The sequence below is a fragment of the Neovison vison genome, chromosome 3 (genome assembly GCF_020171115.1).
Source record: "Neovison vison isolate M4711 chromosome 3, ASM_NN_V1, whole genome shotgun sequence".
Lineage (NCBI taxonomy): Eukaryota > Metazoa > Chordata > Mammalia > Carnivora > Mustelidae > Neogale > Neogale vison.
The window spans coordinates 11,873,738-11,895,761 of NC_058093.1; the positions used below are offsets into that span (position 1 = coordinate 11,873,738).

Consider the following 22,024-nt stretch of genomic DNA (forward strand, 5'->3'; position numbering starts at 1 on the left):
ACTGCATAAGTTTATAAAGCCCAGAATGTCTGCAAAGAAGGAATTCTGGAGCCTGGCACCTGGTCAAAGCAGTGGGAGATATTTGCAGTTGCAACCCCCAGCTGTTAGCCAGCAATGGGGATTCAAGGACAGGTGTGCATTCGGTGTCGTGCAAATCACACGCGCTTTTTCGAAGCCAGAAGATACCAGTTTGAATACCATTTCTGCTCCTAATAACTATTTGAGATCTTGAACAATTCAACTTCTCTGTCTGTAAAATTTAAAAAGAACAAAAAACAAAACAAACAAAAAACATGTTTTAAAGCTTCCTCTAACATACCAACTCCTTATCTAGAAATCTGGCAATTAAAGGAATAGGAGGGGCACCTGGGCACCTGGGTGGCTCTGGGTTAAAGCCTCTGCCTTCGGCTCAGGTCATGATCCCAGGGTCCTGGGGTCGAGCCCCGCATCGGGCTCTCTGCTCGGCAGGGAGCCTGCTTCCTCCTCTCTCTCTGCCTGCCTCTCTGCCTACTTGTGATCTCTGCCTGTCAAATAAAATCTTTAAAAAATAAATAAATAAAATACAATAAAATAAAAGGAAAAGGAAAAAGCATTTATCCTGCCTTTCCTGTAAAAACTGTGTTTCAGGATAGCTAGATAGCCTGAACTGAGGAAAGAGTTTTTTTTTTAACAGAAAGAAACCAATTACTAAATGTGCAAGTAATGAAATAATTAGAAAATCATCATTTTACAGCCCTTAAGAAATAATTGCTTCAAACAAAGATCATCAATAGACAAAGCCCTCATGAAAAGCTAATTAGGAACAAAGGCAATTCATCTTCGCAGCATCAGAACCGAGATAACCAGACATCATCACGCCTGTTACAGTGACTATAGAGCTCTCAGCCTATCTTCAAAGAATTTTTGCCAAAAAAAAATAATTGAACTTCAAATCAATCAAGCCTCTAAATCTAACTTAATGTTGATAAAAAATATAAGAGATAAATACACAAATTAAATGATACCACAAGGGAGTAAACAGATTCAGGACAACTGACCCAGTTTCTGTAACCAGTAAAGGCAGGAAAAAGGGGGGAGGGTGATGCCAGGGGCCTTGGTATAGACCAACACCGGTAGAGATACAATGAATCAAGGCTGGGCGTGAATCTGGAGATCCAAATTCAATTAAGCCCATCACAGGAAGGCATGTGCCCAGAATATACACGGGATACTAGATGGTACCAGAGAATTCTAATTTTGTGGGGTGTGATGACACTGGTTATGTAAGAGCACGTCTGTAGTGTTTAGCGACATAAATTCAATACCTAGGGGTGAAATGACATGGATCTTTGGAACTTGCTTTAAAATGCTTTACTAAAATCAAAGGAAAAGAAAAGAGGAGAAGGAAAAGAGAGAAAAATAAAGGAAGTAAAGAGAGAAAAAAAAAAGAAAGTAAAGAAATGACTCTATAGAATGAATAAAGAAATTAAGCTTAAATAAGCTAAGAAAAGCATCTGGCATGAAGCCCGCTGCACGGTAGTCGGGAGACGCTCGCTTCCTTTCCCCTTGGCAAGCCCACACCACTGTTCTGAATTCTGAAAGTTCTGAATACCTTCCTGGACTGCTACGTCCGCACTTAGAAACCCCCGAATATTTTGACAACGCTCCTCTTCCATTATGTCTTCTCCACAAAATCAGGATGGAAGGAACCCAACTTAATTTTTGTTCTTTAATGAAGCCAGAAAAGGAAATATTTCATTATTCAAGTACAATGAAAAGACAACCAAAGCCAAAATGATAGTAATAGAGCTAGTATGCTACACTCTTCATATTCAAGGAAATAACATTTGTGTTTCTAATAATTACAACTTAAAAGCCCACGGCAGGTGGATATTTGTAATTTTGCAGAGAAGTAAATTTAGATTGCCTGTATTTTAAAGAAAAGCATCAGATTTAGTCATAAGCTTACTAGCAAGTTATTTTATTTGTGATATAAATTACATATTCAAAAGAGCTAGTTTTAATTTTATCATTTTATTTTCACAATTAATCTATGTTAAAATCATCCCACGTAACTTCAAACACTCACATCATGCAAATCGAACTGGCCTTTTGCAGAAGATAAAAATTCTGAATACTTCAAGCTCAAGCCAGTGGGAACCCACTCATTGGTTTTCAGGTAAGTGGGTTATTATTTAAAACAACAGTTCTGTGTGCATTTCCTGTAAATGCACCTCTCCAGTGGAGTCAAATGTTTCCAGAGCAGAGACTTTTAGTACTCACAATGAATCCCCAAAACCCAGAACATTTGAACGAAAAATCCCTGCTTCCTATTTGTGCTCTCCATCCACTGAAATTCATTTCTCTCTGTCTCTCTCGTGTTCACAGAGCATTTGACAGCTTTTATAGGACGTGACATCGAACCTAATCTACTTGTATAATATAGTTAATTGCAGACCTTAGTAGGTTTTATACTCCCTGAGGCAGTGCCTTGTAGTTGATCAACATGCTTTAGGTTGAATGACTTGAATTTGGTTCCTAAGCGCTTTGCAGGCATTGGATACTGAAGAATGGGGTCCATTCCAAACACACAAATTACAGTAAAGGGTCACTGCTCTAACAAAGCAAGAAACCCTGGGATCCATTTTCCAGCATTATTCTCATGTTTTCCCAGCTGGCCTCAGAACACTAGTCCCACCCGCAGCCATCAAAGCCACCTGTCCCTGTGGGCTGCCCGAACCAGTAGGTACTGTCAGGCAAGGCAAACGTCTGAATCACCTTGGTCAGGAAGGGTATCATGCTATCGTGCTGGGCGTAAAACAGGCAAAGCAAAGCTCTGCAGCTTCCTAAATAGTGCTCTATTAAGAGACCAATTTTATTTTCAGTTTTCTTCCTTTTTTGACAATCTTTTCCCACCATCGTTAAGAGTTCTGATCTTTCAGGGCACCTGCGTGACTCAGTGGGTTAAAGCCTCTGCCTTCAGCTCAGGTCATGATCCCAGGGTCCTGGAATCGAGCCCCACATCAGGCTCTCTGCTCAGCAGGGAGCCTGCTTTCCCCTCTCTCTCTGCCTCTCTGCCTACTTGTAATCTCTGTCTGTCAAATAAATAAATAAATCTTTAAAAAAAAAGAGAGTTCTGATCTTTCAATTCTCACTAGTTTTATTTTGAGAAGGCTGAAAAATGAGAGTATGTTTTCAATGTATTTTAACCCTCTTTGTTGGATGGCCTTATTTACTCAAAAATGATTTTTGGCCATTTCTCCACATGTACATTTGTCACTTTTAGTCTTAACTTTAGAGACGTCTATGAGTTTGCTTATACATTACAATGAGATGTACCTCCATGCAGTGAGAAGCTTAAGCTTCATATTCTTTTTTTTTTTAAGATTTTATTTATTTACTTGACAGACAGAGATCACAAGCAGGCAGAGAAGCAGGCAGAGAGAGAGGAGGAAGCAGGCTCCCTGCCGAGCAGAGAGCCAGATGCGGGGCTCGATCCCAGGACCCTGGGATCATGACCTGAGCTGAAGGCAGAGGCTTTAACCCACTGTAAGCTTCATGTTCTTAACAAAATAGTTTTCTCTGAGCCTATAAAAGACATAAGTGTGGCTGAAATGTACTATTTAAAGAGAAGAAACAATAAAGTTGCATGTAAAGATACTAGTTAAGAATCTGCTTAATTAAATGGATATGCCTACCTTATACTAACACACACTTCAGGTTTACAGTGGTATTTAATATTGTCCTTTTCCCTTCTGCTTTTGTTTCTTTTAGGAGCAATTTAGGACTATTGGCATAAATGGAGTTAAAATTTAACCGTTAAAGAGACCTGCATTTCAGCAGCTCGAGGAACATAACTGATGAGCTCAGTTTTGTTATATTTTCGATAGCAGTCAAAAGGCACAACTAGAAAAAAAAAGTTCAGGTCTGTCATTCCCTCTCCTCTATGAATAGATAAATTTTCCTTTCTGTGACCCATGGCATGATGTGTGGTTTATAATCATTATTTTTTTTTAAACCAGAACCCTAGTGATACTCAAACAGGAATCAAATTTTTTCATAAGCACATAGCAATCAAAGAGAGTATTTTTTTCAACCTTGTCACCTCATACCCAATAACAAGTAAAGAGAAAGAAGCACAGAATCTAAAAATTAAACTGGGTGCTAGACTTGAAATCTTAGAAGCGTCTTCTAGTTTCGGTCTAGCTCTCTTAATATAGCCAAGAGTTTTGTTTAGTTGACTTTTTATTTATGTATTTTTTAATGAGAAGGAAAAAAAAAAAGATCCTCTACCAGAAGCCATAAAAAACCTCTCAGATGGTAAAACAGATAGCCCTAAAAGTTTTTGCCTAAACTCACACACATGCCTAAAATAAAACTGGCCCATTCATCTCACTACAGTCCTTCGAAAGAGAAGTCAGATGAAAATACAGCAGAGGAGGGTGATGCCGCCCAGCTTCTAGTTAGGAGCAGACTAGGAAAAATTATTCTTAGTTCAATCCATGGAAGGGGGGTAGAAATTTCTCCCTTTGCAATTCAAGATTATTTTAAAGATAGACCGTTTCTTTTCCAATATCTTCATCAAACAGAGCTGTTAAGAATTATCTCCCAACCATCCATCCCCAAAGAGCACGAAGTTCCCCAGTATTCACCCCAGATGCCCGGCTTTGAAGTGTGAAGCTGGGACGTCCCCCTAGACTCTTCAGCCACCATCAACGTCATCTCATTACGCCCAGCGCCTGAGAGTTAAAGCGCGGGGCCCTAACCGCTCCAACACAAACACTGCATTAACAAAGCAACCACAATATTCCTCCCCCACATGGCTAGAACTTGAAGAAATTTTTACCATATGTACACATGCACGAGATACGAAAATTTATTATGCTAGAACATCATCGAGAAGTACATGAAACATGCTGACTAGAACTGGATGTTATTCTAAGGGACTGGAAAAAAAAATAAAATGCAGCTGATCTTTATGATGAAGGAACAGAAACATTGGGCTGAAAAATGAGATCAAGTACAATTCCTAAATTGTATTTCTACTGACACTTTCTGTTGCCTGTTCTTTCCTGAAGTAGCAGAAAACAGTTTCGGGGGGGCGGGCGGGGACAAAACTCTACTGCACATCTCTGAATGCTACTGTTCTCTCTGCCACGTTCATTTCTACAGGACAAATAAGCTTGCAAATAATGATCCACTGATAAGAGCAACTATGATTCAAAGTGATCAGGACCTACTAAGAAAAAATAATTCCACTTTTATCTCCTGAGTTGTCAGTTTTTCACTGGCATGGCGGTAAAAAAATAAAGTGCAAAGAAAAAACTTGTTACATGCTAAGGAAATGAGATAAGGAAGAAATGAGGGTCAATACTTGATTGATTTTCATGTAAAAATTAATCTGTCAAAATATTTTAAAATGTTTGTACCTAATGGACTCCATTCTTTTAGAGAAACTCTTGCATATGTACACAAGAAACACTATTCAAGAATGTTCCCTGCTGCATTATTTGTAGTAGGGAAAACTGAGAAATAATCAAAGTGTCCACAAATAGAGAAATAAGTAAAATGTGATACCTTCATGCCATGATACTCTATACCAATTAAAAGGGATAAACTAGAAGTATATGTAATACCATGGATAGGTTTCTAAGATACCTTACTGAATAAAAAAGTTCTAGTTTGACAGCATTTGTATTACAAACATACACAAGCAATACTATATTGGGTTTACAAGTATACACATGTGTGTAAACAAAAGCATGGGGAAATTTCGGAATTTCGGAATTCAGAGTGCGCATAAAATCCTCACACCATTTCCTGGCAGGGGGTGGTCCAGGGCACCAGGAATGGGGATGATTGTCAGAGGTAAACTTTAACCTTACATGGAACACTTGAAATTTTGAAAAAGAGAATTAATAAAAAAATGTCCTAGGCAAGTTCTAATAAATAAAAAGTTGTGAGGATCCTTCATTCTTCTGCTGTCTTGATGGAAAAACATGAGGAAGTTTCTTAATATTTCTAGGTCTGTTTTTCAGCTATAGAATGAAAAAATTCACCTCTCCTCTATCTTCATTGTAAGCGTGAGAATTACACGCCTCCAAACTCTTCATATATCATATACTTCCATGGAGAAATAGGTATCCATGAAAATACAGAGTATATTAGTAGTTTGGGGCTACATGTTATATATATTTTCACATTCAAGAATTTTGTTATTTCTTCATATGTGACATACACTTTCATAGAGACGTATATACAAAAGCTTGTTATTCCCATGTAGGGCATATGCTGAGATAATTACCACTTGGTGCAGACATGGTATCACTCATTTAAAGAATTATACTTTCCCGAGTGACCTAGCATATGTTGCTTACACTGTGTTCAGTAATACGAATGTTTTCGTCTGTCCCGTGTTTTTCTCTAATTGGTTCGGGTACAGACCCCATGGCCCCGTCTTTCTTAGGGAAGGAACCCCATTACACGTCTCTGATAGTCACAACATAAACCACGGTAAATGGAAAGGTAACCGGCACTCTGGTACTATCTTGATGTGCACAAATACCTCTTCTTGTAGCTTCATATATTTGTCTGAAACAGGCACTGAATAGTATTTTGCAAAGAAGAACCAACAGGAAGAAGCTGTCTGCTACAGAAGTTGGAATTTTAGCGCTGAAAACACTTTAGAGATCTGCTCAAGAGGTTTTCAAACATCTTGTCCTGCAATCCTTTTTCTCAAAAGGCACCTTATCTGAAATCCTGCTAAGACAGAAGGGAGACCAGGGTTTCGTTCTCTTCATGGTGGAGGGCAATTGCCGGGCCGCCCTGCTCAGCACCCTGCTCCACAAGGCCGCAGAGAATCACGACAAGCAGTGACATATCCTTACTGGTGGGAGACAGTAGACCAGGACCTTTACAGACAGGCGTTATTTCTCATAATCCTCCTGGCGGGAAGATATTGTTCCCCACTGAATGGAGGAAAAAAAGACTATAAAAGAGACTAAATTTTCCCAGCATCAGCTGGCAAATAAGTAGCAAATCTGAAATTTGAACTCAGATTTATTCAGCTACAAAATCCTTACTTTAACCACTTATGATTTGGATTTCCTGTCTCGCCACCCGATGTGATATAATCCTTTAGCTCAGGCTAATCAAAAATATACAGCACATATACACACATACATAATGCATATGTGGGATAGAATCGGGCCTTCACCTCCTTAAGACTCCTTAAGAGCCTACCTCTTAGTAAGGACTTCTCACTCTCTTTCCGGGGGCTAGTGAGAAGCTGGGCTGCCCCAAAGAAGAGTTCAGATGGGACACAACAAAGCCTTGGGAATGGCTCCTCGAGAAGGAATCTTTCTGCGGGCCAATATATCATCATTGTGTAATTTACCTTTAATATAAAGCCTACTCCCCACGACTGCAAGGAGTTAATCTGTCCACCCCAACAGTGCTCCCCAATGGCAAACAAACAGTCTACCTGAGTAAGTTTGGCTTCCTTGTGCATGTCTGGCTCCCACACATCTTCTGGCCACTGGTCATACTCAACAGCCACTCAGTCATCGCAAGCCTAGCCCTAACTCTCACCATGTACCCTCTTAATAGGTCAACTCCTCCCAGTCCCCTTCCCACAGTCCCTCTGCTCTTTGCAACCTCTCATGGGGACCCTATGCCTACCTCTTTAAATCTCCTTTGGGGGGAAAACATTTCTTGCTCACTACTGACATTTCTTCCACATGGAGAGAATTCTGCTGGTCTTGCTGGCTGTTACAACTTAAATTGTGCCCCACCCCAAATTCATACGTTGAAGTCATAGCCCCAGGAGCTCAGAATGTAACTTTATCTGGGAATAGGGCCACTGTAGATAAAATTAGTTTAGATGAGGTCATATACAGGAGTACGGTGGGGCCCTAATCCAATATGACTGGTGTCCTCATAAAAGACAAATTTTGGGAGCACTTGGGTGGCTCAGTAGGTTAAATGCCTGCCTCTTGGTTTCAACTTGGGTCATGATCTCAGGGTCCTGAGATCAAGCCCCATGTCAGGCTCTGCACTCAGAAGACAGTCTACTGAAGATTCTCTCCCTCCCCCTCTGCTTTAGCTCTCTCTCCCCCTCCTTCCCACGCTCTCACTCACTCTCTCTCTCTCAAATAAATAAAATAAATTAAATTTTTTTAAAAAGAGAAAGAAACTTAGACATAGACAATATATGGGAAAATGACATGTGAACATGAAGAGGGCCATCTAAAAGCCAAAAGGAACAGATCCTACCCTCACAGCCCCCAGAAGGAACTAACCCCACTGACACCTGGATCTTGGACTTCTAGGCTTCAGAGCTGGGAGATAACAAATTCCTATTGTTTAAACCACCTGGTGTGTGGCACTTTGTTACTGAGGCCCTAGGAAATAAACACTGGCCTTGCTCCTCCTAAATTTCATTCCCTGGTGGAGAATTTGGAAGAGGCGCAGGGTTTGCACATGCATACCCTTCCTCCATCTTCCTTCTTAGGAGCTAGCTGCCAGCAGGAAACACATATTCTGGTCTACTCTTCTTTACCAAAAGCTTTCCAGGGACAGGCCTGTGCTGTCCAGTGCTGCCGGTGGCTGGCTGGATGAGTCTGTCTAAATCTCTGGTCGAGTAAGCTCAGCTGTCAATGTTAGTTTCATCAGTATTAACATTAGTATTTCCTGGGCACCTGGATGGCTTAGTCGTTAAGCGTCTGCCTTCGGCTCAGGCCATGATCCCAGGGTCCTGGGATTGAGCCCCACATCGGGCTCCCTGCTCAGCGGGGAGCCTGCTTCTCCCTCTCCCTCTGCCTGTTGCTCCCCCTGCTTGTGTTCCCTCTCTCTCTCTGTCAAATAAATAAATAAAATCTTAAAAAAAAATAAGATCAGTATTTCCCTTTCTCATCTCCCTTTCTTTACTGACAAACTGGTTCAAAATTTTAGAAGAGGAAGAGGGCACTATGTAAAATGAACATCCTCCTTTCAAACCCAGACCCCAGTCCTCATCTTCTGGGCAGGGAGTGAGGTGGCCTCCTCCCCTGTCTTTTCTATTGCAATGGCATAAACTTCATATACAGCTTTTCCCAGGCCTCTGCGTTAAGTTGTCAAAAATTCAAACATGAACACTTACTACTACTTCCTTCTTTAATTTTTTTCTTTGCGAGGGAGGGGAAGGAGCAGCATGGGAAGGGAGAGAATCCACGTCCAGTGAAGAGACTGACGCGGGACTCGATCTCACCACCCTGAGACCATGACCTAGCCAAAATCAAGAGTTGGAGGCTTAACCAACTGAGCCACCTGAGTGACCCCTGACTGCTACTTCCTCACTCCCACTATAAAAATTCTATACCCCTCAAGGTAGCAGATAACTCAGACTGTCCAGGAAACAGGCATGCATAGCCTATGGGGGAAAGAAGCACACAAAAAATTAATATCTCAAGATATTAACTTACTGTATGTTTTTGGTTAATTAAAATTGGGGAATGAGCTTTTTAATATATGAATTTTAGCAGTCAAATAATAAATGATAATTGATCTAATTAGTAACAATGTCATAACCATATGTTGTCATTACTATTATCACATGCTCTGGGTCTCCTGAAGAAGCACATCTTCGCTTAACCAATGGAGAGCAGGTAGGTGGATTGGTGGCTCCATGAGTGTGTGGACAGACTTGGGTTGACATAGCTCATTTTACAGGGCCATCAGTGTCACTAGCATCCTATGTCACTTCTTCAGGATTTTCTAGTCCTAGCGATTTTGACATTGGGAGTCACTATAAATGCTAGGAAGCAGGGATAAAAAAGAAAAGAAACTCAGGAAAAGAACTGCCAAGGTCAGGGGGCACTTGGGTGGCTCAGTCAGTTGAGCATCCAACTCTTGACGTCAGCTCTGGTCACAATCTGAAGGTCATGAGATCAAGCCCCGACTGAGTCGGGCTCATGCTCAATGCAGAGTCTGCTTGTCCCGTTCCCCCTGCTCCTCACCCCACTCATAGACATGCGCTCTCTCCCTCTCACAAATAATTAATTAATTAAATCTTTAAAAAAAATAAATGAAAGAATTGCCAAGATTCGGGGACCTGGGCTCAAAAAGTTACCTTTGACGTCAGTGACCTGCTATAAATTCCTTATTAGGTTCACATTCTCTGAAACACCATCAGCAATCACATAAAATCAATCTCTGGGCACTGTAAATAACTACTCAAAATCAGAAAACATAGAGCCCTTAAACTCTGAGAACCTCCCAGGGCTGCATTTACTAGTAAACAGTGAATGTTATAATGTCTCCCACAATGACCCATGGCATCATCATAAGTAACCTGAGACCCGTTAGAGGCGGGGTTGGAGGCCTCCCAATTTTTAACTATAAATCTTATAAGTGACTTCTAGATTAGGGAAGAATTAAAAGAAGTATGTTGTCAGGCAACAACGATCTCATGCCCTCCACCCATTCATACCAAGATTCTTACAAATATGGTCATTTTTTGGTCAATATTTGCAAAAAATCCTATTCAGTATGTATTAAGAGTGAAACGGAGGAGGGAGGGAGGAGGGAGAGCCAATACAAGTGTGTGTTGACAACTAGTCATCACTGTGAGAAATGGAGCTTGGCCTTGCTGGAATGGGCCTCAGAATTGTCCATCTCAAGGACAAAAGATGAGAGTATGCATCTATCAGTTCAGGTCTCTCCCCTGGTCACAGCTTGTCCCACGGGATGTTAACTTGCCTGGACTTCAGTTTACCGTAGAGTCAAAGCACAAGAAAAGGATGCAGGGTTTTCAAGTATGGTTGGGTTCATCCCTAACTGCCATGGAAGAACAGATTAGTTTATCTCACTTCTCCCACTTGGCCTTATCCTTCTTCATTAGTACCTCCGTTTACATTAGCCGATATAATCCTGTTGCATTTATTAAACCTATAGTAATCTGCATTAAAGAACAGGCTGGTAACTCTCCTTTATAGTTAAAATGTGCTAAATCAATCCTAGTGTTTTATGTACTTTCCTAATGCACAATCCCTTGTTTTTTTCAGTTTTCTTAAAATACGGTGCCAGTATCCTTAAAATTCTCAAACTAAATGCTATGTCCTAAAACTATGTTAACATATGCTCATAAAATGAACCACTGTTTTTATACTATGGCAATGAGGGCATTGCTGATGGTGGAGAGAATTATATCGGAACCCAGCATCTAAATTGACTAATCTCAACCAAATCCAGGGCTGTTTTATAAGACAATCTCCATAGCAACTAGAGAATCAGGGTAGAAAATTCTTGAAGTGGAAAGTTGTGCCTGATTTGCCAGATCAGCCCATGTTTTGACAATCTGTAATAAGGTAATCAAAGGGTCTCAAGACTATCACACAAGTGTTGACATCTTGTGAATCTATCATGGCATGTGTCCTCCAAGTCATAAAAATACTCGAAAAAACATCTAACAAGGCTGATATTTCTAATCAAATCCATTAATGTTTTATCTATTTTGAGGTAAATCAAAAAAATAAAAATCAATCACGTAGAAGCTATTTCTTTAGTCATATAACTTACTTAGCTAGCACCTTATCTTTCCAGTCTTCTAAATAATGTCCATTTATATGGCATTGTACATACATTATTTTGTTTGATTATGACATAAAACAAAAAGCAGGTTTCCATATCATTTATAAAATTTATAGCTATTGCCCAGACTTTTAAAGCTGAATGCTATGAGCCAACATGTTAGGTAAGCCCACCGTCACCAGCAAATCACTGGGAGAATTTGCCTGAGCACCTTCTGCCCTGACCCCTCCCCCACATTTTCACTCAGTCCTTCTCACGAAGATTTATGTGTGAATGGGAAACAGGGTTATGTTTCAGAAACACTGGCTCCCACATGTAAAAACAGTGAATAAGGAAAAAGGGGAAAACATACAGGAAGCAGTATGACCCACAGCAATCCTTCAGAGACAAATGCTTATAAAAAATTTATAAAAGCCCAGAAACTGAGACTAAATATTGTCAATATAGAGTTGGGACATCAGAAAAAACAATACGTTCCTGTAAACTTACCACTGATTCCAAATTAGATGAATGACGTGTTCTTAAAATGATCCAAATTAACTGAAAATCATCGAGGAGAATTACAGAAGTAGGGACTTCCAAATAAAGATAAGAGTATGGACCTTATAATTATTCTCACTGCTTCCCAAAACCCCAGGAAAAAGATGGGAAAGGGATACTTTTTAAAAGCAAGAACTCACTCGAACAAATGGTAGAGAAATGGAAGAGGAGGCAATAGCACGAACATGGAAAACAGATATAAGAGTGGTAGGTGATTTAGCAGACCCAAGGCAGCAAGAGGAACAGCAGAGAAGAACCTGACTTATGGCACAGGCACTTGATAATGATCAGAAATGGCAGCCTCAATTTGGAAGGAAAGATCATGGCAAAGCTCAAAAACAGGGAGACTCATGGAAAGTCTATTTAAGAAGCAGTTAGATGCTACCTGCCCCCGACATAGAAAGGCAAGTGCCCTGCCCCCACCTTGGCAGAAGACACGAGAGGCATCTGGCACCGAGGCATCTGAGCTGGAGAATCCCGGGCAGAGCTGTGGGCAGGGATGAGTAATGAAAAGAGGGCAGCTAAGAGAATATTTACAAACTAAATGCTGAGACTCTACCAGCCCCATTCTGCAACTCTTTTCCTAAAATATGGACAGCTGTGTCTACCCTCCAGGCTGAAGACTGGATGATCCTTCTCTGAGGAACTTGAACAACCCAAGAGGAAAAAACAAACAAACAAAGAAACAAACAAAAAAACCTGACACAGGGGTTCCCCAAAGAAATGATCTGATCAGATGAGTTTACAGCTGACAAGCTCCACCCATATACTGAGAATATCCGTTCGGTCTTTCAGTGCCTACTCTCAGAGTAAGCGGCCAACCAGAATCATCAGACATCCAAGAAACGCTTCTAAAACAAACAAGCAACCAGGGGGTAAGGTGGGGGGGTAGCGGGTAGGGGCTGAAAAACAGACACAATGCAGGAAGAAGAAAATATCAAAAAATATCCATAGATACTGCATTCATGAGACATGGCCAGGATGTTATTTCAAATAATAAGATAAAAGGAGTATATATAAGCATATATAAGATAAAAGGAGTATATAAAAGCATTTGGAAGCTAGTATAGAAAAAGAATGAAAGACTTACTGAAGGCTTGGCATATAGAGGAAATCTGCCAGAAAGTATTACAAAAATATAAAGTGATGGGGAAAGGAGAGAAAATAAATGTAGAGAACCAATACTAGAGTTCCAATTTCCAAATAATAGAGCCTCCAGAAAGAACCGAGAAAATGGAAAAAATTGTCAATGGGATAATTCAAGAGTTGTCTGGCACCAAGGAACAAGAGGGTCAAGGATTCAAAGCACCTAACACATCTCCAGCAAAATAAATGAAAACAGATCCATACAAAGAACATGTCACAGAAATTTCAGAACACTGGGAAGAAAGTAAAAATCTTACAAGCTTCCAGAGAGAAATGACAGATCACATACAAAAATTAGGAATCATAATGACTTCAGAGGTCTCAATAGTAACATAAAAATAAGAATTCAATAATACAATATCTTCAAAATAAAGGAATTATTATTTTTAACCTAGAATTTTATACCTAACCAAACTAACAAGTGTGATGATAGAATAATAGCATTTTCAGACATGTAAGGTCTCAAAAAATACTCCCCCCACTCTTCTCAAAGGAAGCTCCTAGAAGATATATACCCCTAAAACAGGCTATAAACTAAGGGGGACAAAAAAGAGAAGATATGATATTTAGGAACCAGGGTATCCAACATGGAGAAAGATGCAGGGAATACCCAGGATGATAATTAAGGGAGATTCCATGATGACAGTTATCCTCAACAAACTGAGGGCAACTATTCCTAAATGAAACAGGTCAGAGAGCTCTAGAAGATGATTCTTTAAGAAGATGAAACTGATAGAACATTCAATACATGGAATGTTCTATCTAAATGCATGGAGAGATGCTATTATTAACAGACAGGCTGAGGTTAAACCATTGACGGGTATTTAAAAAACTAAGTAAACAATCAAAAAGATAATGATCAATTCCAGCCAAAAGAAAATTGTGTAAAAAGGGTAAAATAATAACAACATTCTAAATACCTCATTGTGAATGTTTACATAGTTATAATAATGTAACCACCAAATATTTATCCAAACTTTGATATAACTTATGGAGAAGAGGGAGGATCAGGAAGAGTGTATGAGTGTGTATATATTGGGGGTCAGGCGTGGGTGGTGAAAGGAAGCTAAATTTTCATCTTCTGCAAGGAGAAGTCAATAGACAGTGCCTAAAACTGAAAAACCAAGAAGCACCAATATGAGTTGGTATTTGGACATCTGGAGTTGAATCCTAAATGATAAGACAAGAGAGCTGAAAGCACTTGGCCTTGGGGAGAAGAAAAAGTAATAGGGAAAAGGGAGGTGGGTACTTAGAGCTTTGGGAATAAACCCTGTGAACCAGTCAACTTTCAGCCACATGTGTGTATCATTTGGATAATAACAAAGAAGAAAAAGAAGGAAAGGAAGGAGGAAAAGAAAAGAGAGAGGAAAGGACAGAGAGAGGAGGGGGAAAAGGGAGCAAAGAAAAAATTTAAAGACACAGATAAAAATGAACGAGAGCCTAATAGATCAAATGTGGTTTTCATTTTCAATGAAAATGAAAGTCCAAACATTTTTGGAAAAGGATAAGCTTTCAGTAACTACAGACTAGATCTTCATGTCTCCCAGCTCTCAGTTTTGTATCTCGTTGCCAAATGGCAGCGTATAAAAAAGTATTCACGCTCCTCCCCCCGAAATCCCTTTCTTCCATCATTTGTAAGTGATGACACTTCCATACCATTGCTTTGTCCGCACCCCTCCCCCCCAACATCCTATGGGCTCTCTCCATTCTCTCCACTTTATTATCTAGGGCACCATCACCTTTCCAAACTGGTCTGCCTGCTTCCTAACCATCCTCTAACATGCAGGCAGAGAAGGCTTCCTAAAACTCAAAGCCAATCACACCGCTCTCTTGCTTAAAACACTCCTGTGGTTCCCACTGCCTTGAGGATATGGTTTAAACTCCTTAACCTGGCCTACGGGATTTCACGCTCTGACCTCTAACTACCCTGAAACTTCATTATTTAACGTACCCAGGAATGCCTCTGCCCTCCCACCCCATCTCTAAGTTCCAGCCTGCCACACTGAAGTCGTCTGCAGGTCCTCAAACCCAGGATGCTCTCACATCTGAGCCTCTGCATCACTGGGCCCTTTATCCTAAAAGTTCTTCTATGAAAATTACATGCAGAAGTATGTGTAAGTGTCTGTGACTATGTATGCATACACAAATGAACACACACAAAACCTGCCGATGATTCTGACATTATTTAGAAGGCCCCCCAAGCACTAATTTTGGACCTCACCTTAAGAACCATTCCTTAAGCTACAAGCAAGCTTACAGCTGCTATAAAAAAGTTCTGAAGTACATTATTCAGAATATTTTCATATAAAGCATACGTGAATTACACATATCAATATTAGCTATTTTTCATGTCACTGGAATGTTCTCCATTGCCCTCCCTCCCAGAGAAAGTGGGTTAAATGATTATCCTAAAGTTGGTTTCCATGAGAAGGTGTCACCCTAAGTGAAAAACATCCCTTTGCTGTTCTGAGAACAGCAAGTTCTAGAATGTGAATACTTCTATCTCATAAGAATGCCTGGGCATGCTGTTACAAAAGAACAACAACAACAAAAAAAAAACTTTATAAAAAAATCGATATTAGATGAACATCTGTGTAGAAAGGGGAATGTAAAAATAAAAACTGTATGTTGCAGCATCAAAATAGTAACCATATACAGTATATGACTGTTTTTAATCAGATGAAGATTGAAGCTATTACATTTCAAATCAAATGTTATAAATTAGTTCAAGAATGCAGCTGAGCTCTCATTTAATTAGAAATGTCCATGTTTAAATCATGAGGTACAGTAGCTGCCAATGAAGCAAAAGGGCAAGGGAAGGGAGAAACACTGTGTCCAGACCCTCCGATTGTCAACTGTCTCCGACACACGATGAACATCTGGGGGGGACTGGTCCTGATGTAATGAAGAACTTCGTACACTAGCTAATTTGAGATTTAATGTAATTGAACATAATTGTTTTGAAGACAATTAAATTCATTATTCTGGTCTGGACAATTCTGAACTCTTCATTTTTGTGTGCAACGTATTTTCCCCCATGCTGAATTTTAACCCTTTCCTGGATAAAAAGTACAGCAAATTTCAGCCCAGGCTTTCCCGAAATAATCTTTAGACTGTCAGGTCGCATTGAAATGCAGCACAAGTAGGGAGGTGCTCCTCTGGAAACAAATCCCTTTTCCTACTGCTAGTACTTACTGCAGCCCAGCTCAGCCGGAGTCCCAGATCTATAGCCCAAATGTCAGACAATACAGCATTAAATAAAAATGAGGCAACATCATACAGGGATTTCTGGGGTCATACAGAGAAGAATGCAATTATCCTAAGGCGGACTTTCCCCCAAAGGTTATGAGCCTCTGCATCTCATAATTAACCACGGTGCAGCTAGACAGTCCAGGCAAAAGGTCTTTCTTTTCTCCCAATTTGCCTAATTCAAAAACACCTCAAGTGACATAGCTCAAATTTTCCAAATTAAACTCACCCCTGGGGCTGAAATCAAGCATGTGACAGTTCAGTTCCAAAGCAAATCTTAAAAAGAGTTGTGCATAAGGAAAGAAAGAAAAAAAATCAGAGGAAAAAGGGGTAGGAGTTAACATTTAAGTGGTTTTTCAACCTCATCATTACCCCTGCTCAAGAAAATAGGACACAGATGGGCAAAACACACCATTGTTCTGCCCTAAAGAGTCTACGGAACTCATCAGAAACTACTGTTGCTTCTCGTGATCTATGGTGAATCTGTAAAGGACGAAATGGTTATGTGCCCCATCCCAGTCGGGTGGAGAGTGGAAAGAGAAGTCACAGAGACACGGTGTGCACCGCAGCCCATGAAAGCCTGTTGTTGCTGGAATTCTCCAAGGTCAACTCTTCTCGGGGAGTTGAGGAATGCTTCTCTTACCACAAACTGTTCTGATTTGTGAAAAATGGTTTCTAATCAGGAGTGATACACTGCCCTAAACTTTCTCTTACTTCTGGCCACAGCTCCACACTCGTCCCCTGGGACACCAGAGAGAGGGTCAATGGGAGAGAGGTTCACTGCTCCCAGGAAAGAGTGGCCCCCCTCTCAAATCTCCACAGTGATAGAATTAAAGGCCTCCAGGCTGGCAGCCAGAAGAGAATTGCCTTAAAATGTGAAACTGCAAATAGCAATCACTGAACTTTCACTTGCATCTAAAGAAGCAGCTATAATTTTACTGTCCCACGAGCTGTTTTCTTTTGCAATCTGCAAGGGAGCTTATTTTTATCCAAATAAAGAAAAATAAAAGATCCAACCATTTCCCTTCACCTCACCTCCCTATTGTCATGAAGTTTCACATTTCTGCCAGCTCTTTATTCCCGAAAGTAGAGAATTACACAATGCTCATCAGTCTTAAGCAACTTTGTTTGTTTTTTTCTTTCCCAGTTGGTTACTTTAAATTTTTTCAATTCTACCACATTAATCTGATAAAATTCTGTTATTTTCAGAATGCTTTATAAATAATTACATTAAAAAATACATACACATTTTTCTGAAGCATAATTACTTGATTTTGCTCTTATTCAGTAAATAGCTTTTTACACTGAATCATTTTGTCTAGGTACATGTTACAGACACCTATGCTACGACTACTCTGAGTTTTCAGTAACGCAACATGATCATTTTAGCAACAGAGATAAAAAACAAAGAAGAAAATTTTACATCCTATGATTAACAGTCAAGATAATCTGTCCTTTGTTTGCTAGAAGTTATCAGTCAGCTCTTTGCTCTCTAAATAAATGGGCCTTTTGAAAGAAGACACTCTGCTAAGTTGAAATCAGGTTTATCTGAAAATATTTTGAACCCTTCACTAAACAAGATTAAGATATTATAGGCTTTTCTTTAAACAATTATGATCCTTCCAATCCAAGTTGTCCTGTTTAACCTGACAACATCCCTGTGAACCATGGAGTTCATTTCATTTCATTTTAACCCATGAACTAACTTGAGATTTCAGGGTCCCAACCCAAAACACAACTGCTTATAGTGTATTTCATTCCATGCCAAGTTATCAGTAAAATCAAGGTTGATTTCAACACTACTACTTCACAGATTAAAACTAGAAAAGTTTTCCATAACCACGTAAGATATGGGATCATCATCTTCAGTAAGAGTCTGATTAAATCTTGGACCCCAAGGTTCATTTTAATAAAGAGGAAACGGGAAATATTTGGGATATACATGTTCAGAAGAATAATGAAATGAAGTTTTGGGGTACGCTGTCTTGAGTATTCACATTTATACAGGAAATCAATGATTAAAGAGCATTCAGGTCTACCTGAAGCTTACCCTTCATCCAAAGACATATACATAAAGAAACTGAAATCTTACCTAACTCATTAATAGAAGCTGTTACTGTAATGACTGATCTGATGTAGTCTTGATCAGAAAATGAAATATACTGAACGTTGATACTTCAGGATATTTCTGCCCTGCAAAGAAAACAACACATACATGCAAAAAATTTTTTCTGTGATGAAATCTTAATAATTTATTTCTTCTGATACAATTAAATTGAGCGTGATAGAAAAATCCTGGGATTTGACCTCTTAAGTGACATTGACTAATCATGAAATTCATGGGTAGTAATGTCTACTTCTTACAGGATTACTATATAACCAGATTACAGTTATAATGAGATCTGATATTTAGTTATAACAGTTCAGAGGCTCAGTTCAGAGGCTAGTCTTTGGTGTCTATGACAGATCATCTCTTGGACTTGCCACTGGGCTTGCCAAAGTTATCTTAACTTAGCCCAAGATGGTAGCCTCCTGTTTCAATCGCCAAATCACACCACTCTAAATTCTGCTCCTTCTCAATCTCATCCTCTAGGCTTTGTCAATTTTTCCTTCCAAAGGAAAGGAAACTTCCAAATCAAAACTTCCCAAATCAAACTGCCTCGATCAAAATCTGACATCTGGAAAAAGCTAAGACAGGCCAGTTAGTGCCTAAAGCACAGGTGCCTGGGATGCATGCACCTGTCCGTTAGAAACCATTCTGTCCCCACCATCTCCTTGTCAGAGGCCACCAACGTCCTTCAGATGTTAACGACTTCCAGCTTTTGGTGGCTTGTGACTCACTTGAATGTGTAACCTGGAGGAGAAAGCTGCCATACACTTGTATGGTAGCCGCACATTACCCCAACGTTATTTTTAAAGTTTACAAGCCTGGTTCAGCCTCCTTAAAAGTCCCCCTTAAGCCTACAAAAGCAAATTCAAAGTGAAGGACAAAAGTTTTCAGGCAGTAATTAAACCGTTAGCTATGCTATTATACCTTTGTCGCCCTGTCCCCTGGCAGCCTAACAATTAATCTTTTCAGAAGAGAGGAAAAATAAGTTACACACAGGAACTGCAGAGCTTACAGCAGCCCTATGCTATTAATTTTAATAACATGAAAAGATAAACATATGTCACTCACTCAAAGCCAAATGAGCATCTACAGAGCCCTGCCCTGGTGTACATCTAAAATTTATAACTCAGGTTCTTTGCCCAAGACATTTTAGGCTATTTAAATATGTTCACATTGCTTAATCAGAAAAAATATGGATGATATAATTTTATTCCACTCATTTAAAAATAAAGGCATTTAAAATATTTGTAAAATGACAGGTCATTTTCTTAGCTAGTACCACCTTCCCTCATTTTTTAAAATCAGAAAAGATGAAGCAAGAACAAGATTATACAATCTCTTCTTTTAAGTATTTTTTCAACATACTCTAGCTCCTGGAAGAAAAGAGATGATTTTATTTTTTTCATCCCAAATCTTCTTCTGAAAAGCTTTTATTCTCAGTTTCATATGATACAATTGAATCAAATGCTAAAAGAATGAAACACTCTCTCCTGCAATTTCTTAAGCATGCATATAGGAAAAAAAAATTACTGCTGGCAGGAGGAACTGTCAGTATGAATCTCGGCAGAAGTAAATTGTTTGGTATTTGTAATGGAGTATAATAGCTATAATTCCACTTGAGCTGCTGCCACTAATAAGCTGATAAAAACTCTGAGTTGAGACCCAGGTGTCCATCAGTCTGTGGCTTCCACAAATGTCCCTGCACATTCACTTAATCACAGAGACAGGTAACCCAGTCCCATTAGAAGTACTGTGTCTCACAATGAGGGGCCCAAGCTGGCTCTTCCCACACAGAGAATGCAAAAGCACAGGAGCATCCTGCCTCTAGAGGAGTTTTCTTATCAGCAATTATAAGGAATTTTCTTAGACGCTTCCAGCTCCTGCAAAGTTGTAAGACAGTAACTTAAATGTGCTCACCATTAGAAACAGGCTAGGGGAAAACACTTCTTTCTCATGAAAAGTAGTCCCCAGATCAAAAATGACTCAGAAATTAACACAGACTGTCTTGAATCCTTCTGGATTGTGACCCAAATGTTCATCTGTTGCCAAAAAGTTGATTTTAATTAACAAAGCATTCTACTCAAATGATAAGAAGTCTGAATACATTCTGTTTTGTGTGTGTGTGAAAGCAAAAACATCTAGAACCCAAACCGTGTGTCATCACATGAACATTTTAACAAGGGTAAAACAAAGAATAATATCTCTCATTGGAAATACTGGCCCAGGGAGTAAAGAGGCTTGAGGTCCAGTCTTTGGAACTGCTGAGAGATCTTACACCCATCATTTAAATGCAACTGCCTACGAGTTTTTATATAGAGAAAATGGAGAAGAAATAATAATGATGTAATGAAAGCATGGGTTTTGCTGGCAGGAGAGCTTTGAAAAGTAGCTGGTATTTGACAAGTTTATTTTTTATACAACCTGTTGAATAAAAAGCATAATGTACAATTATGCTCATTCTATTAATGCTCAAATAAATGGCCCATGAGGGAAACATTAAACTTTTATGTAAATATATCCTCCTCAGGAGCCTGAACCCCTGAACAATGCGCATCTCAGACATTCTCTTGTGTGAATAAGTGCACTGCTGAGCTTATGTGGGCTTTTGGGAAGAACACATGTGCCCATGAGTAACTGATCTATCTCAGTATCCCGGAGTCCTGAGGAAGCTCTAATAGCCTCAAAACAAGGAGAAAAGTCTAAGAAGAAAGAATGTTCTAGAGCACTGTCTGCAGAATACAAAAACTACTGTACTCCTACATATTCACATCAATTGTCTGTTTTCCTACCATTTCTTTCAAGAAGAGCTGCTGTTGCTATGTTCTCAACAATGTATTTTCTTCTGGCTTCTGAAATTCTTAGTAAACAAGCAGCCAAACGGAACCCGAGTCTGGAAGAAGCCATGGTGATTTTTCTGGAATAGGAGAAAAACTATTGTTCATTTTGGCCTTTATGGCTCATTTCGTATTTTCATGTTCATTAACCATAAAAAAATTATACTTTTTTGGAAACCAGGCAGTCATAATATGAACACTTCACTATTTTATTCCTGGAGAACACCTGCAGGGAGAAACCTTCAGATTGAGTCAACCAGAAAACCATGTGTATATGGTCATGTACAGATAAGCCTACGTATCGTACAGATAAGCCTACATATCGTAGTATCGATACTAGGAAACACAGGGCAAGTTACTCAGCCTGAATTGTCATGTAAATGAAAATACTTGTTAAAGTATTCTATTCTCTTAAATACCATCTTCCTTAGCTTATCCCCGTTTTCAAGGTCTATGATACTTAATAAGCTTAATCCTCTTGTTAAATGAGACTTACTAGGGAAATGTAGAAAACAGAAGTGAAGAAGATTCTTGGAAAAACTACCTTTCTGGCAAAAAGAAAAGTTATCTCTAATGTCCATGCTACAGCCAATATATG

The 22,024-nt window shown here is 39.5% G+C and overlaps 1 protein-coding gene across 1 annotated transcript in view; it reads right to left on the reverse strand.

Annotated features, from left to right (window-relative positions):
• The window catches only part of FTCDNL1 (formiminotransferase cyclodeaminase N-terminal like), a 146,174-nt gene that overhangs the window by 122,591 nt on the left and 1,559 nt on the right, over positions 1–22,024 (reverse strand). The window contains 3 exon segments of the mRNA XM_044241238.1: positions 18,575–18,635; positions 18,638–18,675; positions 21,382–21,506. Of these exon segments, the coding sequence (XP_044097173.1) occupies positions 18,575–18,635; positions 18,638–18,675; positions 21,382–21,496 (214 nt within the window). The 5' untranslated portion in view covers positions 21,497–21,506.